Source organism: Thermobia domestica, chromosome 6, assembly GCF_964235325.1.
Source record: "Thermobia domestica chromosome 6, izTheDome1.hap1.1, whole genome shotgun sequence".
Classification (NCBI taxonomy): domain Eukaryota; kingdom Metazoa; phylum Arthropoda; class Insecta; order Zygentoma; family Lepismatidae; genus Thermobia; species Thermobia domestica.
In genome coordinates this window covers 195937380-195948569 of record NC_137459.1, presented here as the reverse complement: position 1 = coordinate 195948569, position 11190 = coordinate 195937380, and the positions used below count along the sequence as shown (strand labels likewise).

At 35.4% G+C, this 11190-nt stretch overlaps 1 protein-coding gene across 1 annotated transcript in view; it reads left to right on the top strand.

Annotated features, from left to right (window-relative positions):
- The first annotated feature begins 1500 nt into the window (after positions 1 to 1500).
- Positions 1501 to 11190, top strand: part of LOC145688382 (NADH dehydrogenase [ubiquinone] 1 alpha subcomplex subunit 7-like) — a 36957-nt gene continuing 27267 nt past the window's right edge. The window contains exon 1 of the mRNA XM_081762551.1: positions 1501 to 1708. Coding sequence (XP_081618677.1) covers positions 1649 to 1708 — 60 coding nt within the window. The 5' untranslated portion in view covers positions 1501 to 1648. The remainder of the gene's footprint in view (positions 1709 to 11190) is intronic.

Sequence of the window (11190 nt, the reverse complement as noted above, 5' to 3'; positions counted from 1 at the left end):
AGAGGTAGTCTCGTTTTGGTGCTGAGTGTTCTTTGGGTGACATTTTCCAATAATAATAATAATAATAATAATAATAATAATAATAATAATAATAATAATAATAATAATAATAATAATAATAATAATAATAATAATAATAATAATAATAATATACTAATGATAATAATAATAATGTGAAGGTTCTAGAACACAGGTCACCCCATATAGGTTAGTAGCTAGGTTCGTTCCTTCCTGTACAAAAGTTTAATATTTAATTCATACAGTATTGCCGAGCGAGCGTTAGCGATTGAAGGCGGGTTAGAGCCCCGCAGGGCACGTTGTTTTCTGTCTTTATTAGAGCTAAATTGGAAGGGGGACCTTTGTTCTAGAACCTTGCCAATAATAATAATAATAATAATAATAATAATAATAATAATAATAATAATAATAATAAACACGTCATATTTTTGTACGTATTTCACAAAAAAATGTTTTATTACTAACTGCAGCACAACATTATTTAGTTTAAGAAATTGAAGCATTAAAGTTTAATGCGATGGCTCGTACCTTTTATTTGAGTTTTGTTGCTGTAGGCAGAATTTGGAAAGAGTGGTTTATAATGACTTCCTTGACAAAAAAAAAAAAAAAACTCTAAAATGACAGTTTTGTTGGGACCACTGATCTGTGTTAAAATTGAATTATATTTACAAAACAATATTTGCTGTGTATGGTCCTCATTCTGTAGCGATGTGACATCAATGTAATATTTACATTTTAGTTTGAGTTAGACTACATAACAGTTCTTAGAATTATTTACTGTATTGGGTAATAGTATACAACAGTGCCTCATGATCTGTGCGCGTGGATACTTCCTACTGTTGCACTACGTATAAAAATGATTTTATTACATTTAGTAGTAGTAAGAAGCATCCACGTGCACGTGACATGCGATATGTGTTTCAAATCCCCCACATATACTCATACTCTACGTACAAGGGCACATTATTATTCTTCGCATACCATAAAACACAACGAAACGCAACGCAAACCGACGTACATTTTATTTTATATTACTCAGTAATTAAATGAAAGTCGCATTTTTACCTCATTTTTAAGTTCCTATATCCTCAATGAATAATCCTTAAAAGACTGCACTTCGTGAGACCTCGCTAAATGATGAGGCACTCTCGTATACTATATCCCTGTATTGTTTACTTTGTATTGTGATCTTCAAATTTGTGAAGACCTTTGGGAACACTTTCTGTACCAGCCTTCGCAAATATTGCAGAGTATATCGCTACACAATTAAACGCGAAAGGTGACAGTCAATAATAAGTACTATGCCTATTATTGCAAACCAAAACGAAGATATTTCTTTGGGTTGACTTAAACTTTTATGGAACAACTTAACTTTGCTACATTATTACAATCTGGATAATTGTTGCAAGTGTAAGCGCTTTGAGGCTCTTAAGACGTTTGGCAACACAGACGGCAAATAATTTCGTTGTTCCTTCAACTTAGAAGAAGAAGAAAAAGAATACTATAAAGTAATAAGATACTTGCTGTGGTTGGATGTGTTTCAATGTTTAATTTTTGTTTTAAACTTAAAAGGAGTATAGTCTGAATTATTTATTCACTTATTCTTCTTTCTAGACGTCTTTGTGTGGTCATGGTACAGCCACGGGATATATCACCACTTTTGCAAGGTTTACGGAGTTTTTTATTGGGGGTGAGTAAATACTCGTTTGTAATGATCATATTAATATTTGTTCCTTGAAGGGATTCTTCATAGATTCAACGATGTTAAAAATATGGAATCGGGTGAGATTCCGGATATGCTTGGTTCTTATGCTAAAAACTACAGTGATTCCTTGTGCAAATCGGGTGCAAACTACTACAAAATTATCTATAGTACGCGACAAAACATAACCAATTTTTTCGTCGAAGGTCAAGATCTAAGGGTTTACTTGTCCCTACCATAAATCCTTCATTGTAACTAGATTCCGGCGTTGCCGCTCCAACTCTGGTAGAACTTTATAAAGCTCTCAGTATGACTAACCCCATTATGGTTATCCTAGTAGCCCGAGCCCGTGCAGACCTCTAAACACATTACCCCACAGTAATGAGTGCCATAAGTCCAGGCCTTCTAAAGACTGTTGCGCCAGGAATTTAGTTATTTTTATTGCTAATAATAATATGTAATATTAGTAATAGGCTTAATAAAGATTCTGTCTGTTTATCTGCTCTACTTGTAAGTATATTATTTCTAACTTTAAGATATAGTTAGACAGGTCAATATATAATTGATCAGTTTCTTTCTAATGTGATTCGTCACGTGTATAAAAGCTAGACAAACTACAAATTAGGATACTATACACAGGAAATTAATAATGATAGCTTTATTACTCAGATATTAAACTGCATACATTAATACATATGGGGATCTGGGTACATAGTAGAATGCTTTTTAATCATTTCTTTTTTTTTTTAAAGAAAAAAGTTTTAAATTGTCATTATAGACAGATGGCCTGTCGAAAAATAATAATGATAATAATAATGTTTTCCCAGAACACTGGACAAAGTTATGGTGTCTTGCAAAATATTTTTCATGGAGACAAAGATTATGTTCTCATCGAGATAGATCAATCGTCCTGAACAAAACGAAAACGAGGACATGTTTTGAAGTGTTAAGTTCTGAACTCTTGAAGTGTTAAGTTCCAATTGTTTATTTTATCTATTTATGTGAGAATTTTCAAAATAATATTCAATCAGGTCTGATATAGTGCTTTATGTGAGATTGATTCTAAGTTGCATAAAGAGCATAAACAAATACTAATAATAATAACATTTATAAAAGACTAACATTAGTGCATCACGCTAACTCTTAATAGTAAATCACGTTGATGCTCATTGCAATAATATAATGGAATAATTTAGGTTTGAGCATTTATATTTATGTATCCGCAAGTTCGTTGGTCGGCTAACTAAAAAAAAAAGAAATAAAAAATAAAAAAAATGAATGCAAACAATTAGAGCTCTTAAGTATTGACTTTAACCTAAATTAGTGCTTGAACTTTTCGGGTAAACTGTACCCGTCCGATACCCATTGCGTTTGGTTTGGTTTGTTCGATCCTTAGAGCTGATAAACCCGTTTGATCCATGTTTGGCCTGTTTGGACCGTTTGACCCGATAGACTCGTTGTGAGTTCGTACATGATAATTAGAACAATTTGTGTTATGATAATAAAGTGAACAACACAATAATGACAGACTAAGTTTGTTTTCATAAAAACGGGGTTATCAGCTCAACCCTATTCATACGGTTCAATCGGCCAAACCCGATTCATACGGATAAAAATACAATTGGAGAGAAAATTACTTTTTGAATGACCTGTACGTATTTTATCCCTATTTTAAATGGTTATTCTTGTTTTATTTATCTGCTTATTGGTTTGCAACACTCAGAAAGAATAGTTCGAGACTTCATTGTTTACCCTGGCGACAGGGAGAACGGCTAAGCTTTTGTAATACCGGGAACATCCAACTGGTTGACAAACCGCACGTGGCCGCTAACAACCATATGACACATTTACTGTTGATAAGAAAACTTGGTTTAGCTTTGAAAACCACTATACTTACTGACATGGTACACATAAATTGCGTATGGGTTTATGTGTGGAAACACATGCACTGAATAATATGGTATGCACTTTTATTATACGAATCCGTAGTATAAGTAGAAGTAGTAGTAGTAGTAACGGGTTAGAAGCCCCACAGATGTTGGTTGGGTTGTGCTCTCGTCATCTGTACATTTTACAGTCTATGTATCCGTATAGTAAAACTACACCGAAAGCCTAATCTTCCGTAGATGGTGGTCCCGGATTAGAACCATATGAACCTCTTTTCGTTCTCCGTTTCCTTGGTTCATTTCTGTTTATCACAAATATTTCGTATTTTCATGCTTTCTTTGTTCATCACTAGATTCATATTCATCTATGTTGTATTACTGCAGAAAGTAATTACCTTCCTACTGTTAAGTGTTGTAAACTACGCCCTATTCAGAAATAATAAAAACAATGAATCCTCACATCTCCAACCATCACTATAAACAACACTGTACTACAGTATGATGATAATAAATTTGTAGAGCGGAGGGGTAATTGGTTGCAAAGCCGTCTATCAAATACATGTCCCTGGGACTTCGAGAATTACATAACACGAACGGAGAAACGTCTTGCCTATACTAAGTTGCCATACAAGGGGTATTTATATTCATGAAAGGCAAATCTTTACTTTAGGCAAGGCAGTGACAGCAATCACTCCCCGTTGATTAGGAGGCGTTGTCCTTTGGTCACTGTTCTCATGAATTAATTCCTTTTTCAGAACTGTAACTATAACTGCGGGAACCGGTTCAGATGAATCGATTACTGTCACTGCCTTGGCTGGTAAAGAAAACAAAGAACCTAGCTACTAATCTACATGAGAGACCAATATTCCAGAACCTTCCCGAACAAAAAGCATTACGAATTAAAAATACACAGAAAGGAATCTAAGCTGCACTAACCTAAATAAAAACAAATACAAAATAAAAAAAATAAAGTAAAACTCACCTCTAATGATACAACATACCAGCATGACGTAAAAAAAGGAAGTAACCTTCACCAAGAGAAGTATCTGCACCAAATTTCCGCTTCCACAAATACAAAGCAAAATGCAAAATCAAATTCTCAGATCTATGAGTAAACACCAAATTCCGCTTCAAATGAGACCATAAATTTTCAACATTTTGAGTATGTGCACCACTGCAAGGGTCGACAAAATTCAAAGAATGATTAACAATTAAATGGTTCCATTTTTCTTTCTCCAATGCACTATAACCTTTCCAGCAATCAGTTAACATGATAGACTGTGGATGCACATGCGAAACAATAATATTAAACAAACTTTCGGCGGAGCGCGAATTATCAACACATTCACTCAAAAAAATGTCTCCAGTTTCCCTGCATATACCACCAACAATCCAAGTCTGTTTACGTCGCACACGTCCAACATTAAATTTACGCCTACCAAATAAGGATTCATCAATTTCAACATGAAGATTCAGTCCACCAATCGACACACTAGATTCTTTCACCAGCATTTCTAAACAAACTTCACGACAAAACGATAACCAATCGCACGCACTAGTACTACATAAAGTTCGAAAAAACGAACATTCATTAATCAAAAATTCATAATTGGTCACACCACAAAGAAATATGACATCATTACTTGACCAATACTTAAATTAACGTTACCTAATAAGGTACCCTTACGAATAGAAATAAACTTCATGTACTGCAAGCACTTTCTATTATAGCAAATCACATACACAATCAAACGGCTACTCTCACGAAACCTTGGATATATAGTCAAAAGCCGCGGACAATTTTGGCATCTCTTTTCAATGTCAAGCAAACCACACAGAGCTGAAAAACAATACCAATTCACATCGGAATTAATGACATACTTATTCAGAAATGATGAATTCAGATGACGTGCATTATTTCAATAAAACGTTCAGTAACAGCAACTCGTAATTGATCAACAGTCGCCATACAACTTGCCATATTCAATACACAACTACAGCACTCACCAAGCAACACATTTACAAACAAATGAACAACAGGTCACATAAAAAAATGATGACATCTAATGAGAAAATAAAAAACTACATCCATGTCAATCAGAAGCAGGAACGACATATACTGAGAAAAAAACTAGATCAATCTGAATTAGCAACAGAAAGGAACCAGTGGCACCTGTGAATAATACTAACAGTGACAGGATATCACTGCCTTGCCCAAAGTAAAGAGTTACCTCATGAATTATTAATTTCTCTTAGCAGGAAATGCACTCAGACTCTTAGAAGGTGTTTCTTCGGGGAGAAGTTGCATTAATGGATGCAAATTGACTTGGAGAGGAGTGAGTGTAACTACAAGTGTGCATATATGGTATAGAAACTGTACAGTATAATCACGAATTAACTTAAAAACACAAACTACTATCTGCTCGGTGCCTACCAGAAATCATGAGTGCTATCTGAGTCAGAAGTGCAGCAAGGGTACCCGAGCGTTAGGCAGCAAGCGCTTTAGCGACGATGGGTGTACGCATAAACGAGGATAGTGGGAAAATACTATATATGACATAAAACTCATGCCTTGTGTATGGCACAGCTTTACAACACTTGTATGATCACTTAGCATAGCTCTTCACATCATCATGTCATTCGTATGGAGTACTGCGTGGTAAAGGGCACAGTTTCCATTTTGTATTTCTACCTTGTAATACATGTAAGAGGTACGACCCCAATATATTTTGATTACTTGTACAATCCTATTGTGAAATCAAGGAACAGATTTCTTACGTGGATTTTTCGAATTTATGCGCCCATAAAATTGGATAGCACCCATCATTTTTCCCCATTTCTACACATTTTGTTAGGTGCAGCTCCCCTCTTAGTTTCCGGGCTAGAGTGCACTTTATGCCGAACAAGTGATTTTGTCACAGGTTGTGGCATTGGAGGAATGGAGTCACTTATTTGTAACAGGTATGGAATCGGTGTTTTAGCGGTTGGTGGCACTGATGTTGCCTCCTATGCTGTGTTTGGTTGGTTGTGTTGAAGTTGCTGATTGTTGTATTTTCGAATGTTGTACGTTGAACATGTGTCGTTTCGTTGTTCTGCGAAGTAAGATTACGATTGGTTATTAGGTGGTCTCCAGAACTTGTCCAGAATTTACTTTTCGATTGCTTCGATCCATGCGCTTATTTTTGGGAACAGATCTCTGAACTGTTCCGAGGAATCGGTTCAGGTGAATCGATTCCAATGAATGTTTGGCATAAAGTGCACTCTTAGCAGTTTCCGCCATACATTTCTGTATTCACTTCCATTACTCTAGCATACACACCCTTGGTTAGTTAATAATTCAATGGGTTTGAAACACTACCATATTGTGCACTATTGCCTGTTTACCTAATATCGCATCGCTATGCGAACTCATATAGTCTGAATTTAATTTCGTTTTTTTTTTTTTTTTTTTTTTTTTCCTAATAAATCACTGTACACCTTGCGGCAGTTAACCCAAAAATGGTTTGCATTTATTCATACACAGTGCAGTTCTGTAGGTGAGAGGGATGGTATGTAAGCGCACAAACTAAGACAAGGGCCAACCTGTGTTATTGTGGTGGTCACGACAATCTAGTTTTGCATTGCAGTTGCCTTGTAATTTTTCTGACTTTAACACATTGTGCACTCATGTCCAAAATTATTGTCGTATATCTATAACTGTCTTCTTGTAAGAATATAATTCGATAATGGTTTTGCAAGGTACTTTTAATACTGATACTATGTGTGGAATCGAGAAATGTATATTTGTGGTAAATTTCATAGGAAAAGAATTATAAATACGAAAATTAGAATGAGTAAAATAAAATGTTGCTAAATGGAAAAGAAAGTTTTATTTTCGTTTTATTGTTCTTATTTGACATGAAATTTTCCACATACATGTCTTTACCGATTATACACATACTAACATTATAAGAAACACCGGGCGAACTCGTTATCAAATTATATTCCTAGAATAACATATTTACAGACATGCGACAATAATTTTGGATATGAGTATACCGAAGGAATTTAACCATAACATATACTACGGAGAAAAAGAAGCAAACGCTCTAGAATGATCCTCTAATGAAGGATTGCATAGTACTCTTGGGGTTTGTTTCATCTCTGTAACATACTTCACCTCACTGTCACTTGCCTGCGTAAATTACTTGTGCAATATTTTCCCATCTCATATACTTGTAAATTTTGCAGATACTTGGGTCCGTATTCTTTATCGTTACTTAAAAGAATACGAAGCCGAGATTATGAAACCATAAATTAACATATCAAGTTGAACTGAAGGCAGAAGCTTCCGGCGTACAAAACCGTGTATTAGAACCTATTTTGTCAACCCGAGCACAGGCACCACAGTGAGCTCTTTTTATAGCTTTGACAATGACCTACTTGTTCACCTAATTTCACTATGGTTTAGCCCCTCCCTTGATCATATGCTGGATCCGCCACTGTATATATATATATTCACCTTGAGTGAAATTATAAGCTTCCGTATGCTTACACCGGGAGCTAAATTCAGAAAAGAAAACCACGGAAAAAAAATCCTACTCTGCACTTAACCTTGATAGTACCAATCTGGCGAACTGTATAAATCACAGACAGCGAGCAAAAAGAAATTTTCCTGCACATCGAATTTTTAGATAAAATATCGAAAAGAAGCACACCTCAAATTGTTGCTTCTTTCTTCCAAAGATCAAAACTCTTCCTAATTTGTAGCACACCACCGGACAACGCTGTTTGTATGGACATATCCAAAGAACATATACAGTTTTTGGAACAATTGAGATTTAAAATATTGCTTGAAATATTTTTGCATAACCAAACTAAATTTAACCGTAACCTTGAAAGTAAATTGAGTTTATTCCCTTGATAGTACGTATATTCGAATAATCACGTTTTTTATTATTATTTTACTTAACTATTTCTAGCTACTAAATGAACACCTAAAGTACATATTCAGGGCTGCTACGCGACTGAAAAACTGGAAAACCTGGAAAAATCAGGGAATGTGAAGTTATTGGAAAAGTCTTGGAAAAATCAGGGAATTTTGAAAATTTGAGCAAAATGTCAGGGAATTTTGTGAGGTAAAAGTTGCAACTTTGAACTGGACGCACTCTCACTACATGCACTGGATACAATCGAAGATGAGGGCGAGTCTGCAACTAAGCAAAAGTTTGGGAAATCATCTGTGCAATCATACACTCCTGATCACGCCAGTAATGCACTTACATAATGTAAAAAGAGTATGTTAAGGTGCATTACTGCCACGACCTGGTGTGCATAATTGTTCATCAGATGGTTTCCCCAATTGTCTGAGAGATTGTAGTGGTTTTAATTCTGTGATATGATGGAAAAACATTTTGCTATGTTGGCAACACTGGTCTTTATAGCGCATTTTGAGGAAGAACAAAGGACCAAGCGGGAGAGTTGTAATACAGCGTAACATAACAGATTTTTTTTTTTTTTTTTTAAAGATACATTTCTTGTTCAGGTAAAAAATACTTTTAGTAACACTATCCTAAAATCTGGTTTATTAGTTGGCCGTAGTAAATGTATTGTAAGTGCTATTAATGTTAACATTTGCTGTTAACAAGTAATTTTGCGCCCTGGTGAGTGATTTTGTTTATATATGATCTGCAAATTCGCACAGTAATGGATTACACGTAAAAAAAAAAAAAAAAAAAAAAAAAAAAAAAAAAAAAAAAGAATTTGCGAAAAGCTTTGGGCATACGTACATAAACATGTTTAAAAAAAAAAGTATGAATTCGAAAATTTTAAACACCGAAAAGTTTCCCGTAGAAAACATATGATATTAAGAACTGTTTTCGCTCCAGTGTTCATACAGAAACATAAAATTTCAATTTCTATGAGTAATATACGTATTTGATATGACAGTTGTGTATATCCAGCTTTCTTATACGACGGTACTTTGTTTCTTCCACAGGTTAATTAATGCACCTCATATTATGGCTAGCTCCAAGTATAAGTTGTGTTCTTTTAATTTCCAGTGGCTTACAAATAGTGACTTCTCTTCGTGGCTTCTGCCTTGTGAATCGGTCAAATTCTCATTTTACTATAAAATCTGTAGGAAAATTGCTTCTCTTAGCAACATGGGGAAACTAGCGCTTGTTAGCCACATGAAAGGTAGAAAGCATGAGGCCGCAGTAAGTGCTGCTAAATCACCCGGTATAGCGACCGTGTTCATGTTTTCCAAAGACAAACCGGTATCCATGTGTGAAAAAAATGAAGTGGTTGCTGCATCTGTCTGTAGTGACAGTTTCCATGACTCGACAAATAAGGCTTCAGTTTCTGGGCCTACTGCAGAGACTGTCAATAAAACCCGTGCCTGTAGTGATAATGCCCCTGATTCGACATGTAAAGCTTCAGTTTCTGAACCCACTACTGAGACTAAGGCCCATATTTATAAACACTCCTTGAACTGCTCCTTGACTTGACTTCAAGGCTTCCTCGGATAAGTGTTCCTTGAAGTTTAAGGACTACTTGAAAAGAAGTGATATTTATGAACCTTCCTCGACCGTTCCTTATCGAAGGTTGAGTTCAAGGTAGACTCAAGGGTAAACGTCATAGAAGTGATGAGGTCATAGCCAACAGCCAATAAGCACTCATAAAATAAAAGAAGTACGAAATTCGCATTTTATAAATTATTCCTTTAGACTACTATGATTGTTCAATGATTTGTTGCTTCCAACCTTCCATTCTTGTTTAATATTCTGTTGTATTATGTCAGTGCTTGCACTAGTAATCAATATGATACGCTCGAATGAACAAGCTAAAACTTATTAACAATATGTGCATCTACAATTGGAGTCTTTGGCAGTCCAATCTAATATTTAAATAACTTAAGCAGAAGCCTAGTAAAGCAAAGACTGCTACATATTTAATAAGATTTTTCCCGGCAAAAATAAACTACCACAAATTTTGCAGTTTTTGTAAATACCTCGAAGAGAAGTAACATGTCACTTTTTGAAATGAAATCTTTATTTTTACGTCCCACGATTATGCCGGTTAGGCTAAAGGAGACAGTGATGATGAGTAATGAATGAAATGGTGGAATAAAGAAAGTGGGAGGAAACGGGAGAACCCCGAGGAAACCCACGCACGCGGTGCTTGTCCACCACAAAGTTCATTGAGGGGGAGGGCTGCGATCGAACCCGGGACCCCAAGCACCAGAGATGAACGCTCTACCACTGGGCCACCGCGGACTCCGTCAATTTTTGATGTTGAAATCTGGTTTAGTTGTTCAGAGGTTCGTTCTCCGTGCTTTTCCATTCTAAGGTTTTTAAAGACCATATTCAATGTGTTTTTTCGTGTTTTGAGTTGTATGTAATATGGTATTACAACTATCAAATTTTTTGTGTGCTGGAGTACATAGTTAAACAGGAACTTCCCATGTTCTGTTAGGCTTACTAGATAGGACAAACTACACATAAAAATCGTCACGTATAAATAAGTTATATATCCGTGCTGCAAACAAATCATTATCAAAATATACATGGCGACTACAAGTTCCTTTACCCTTAAAAAAAAATA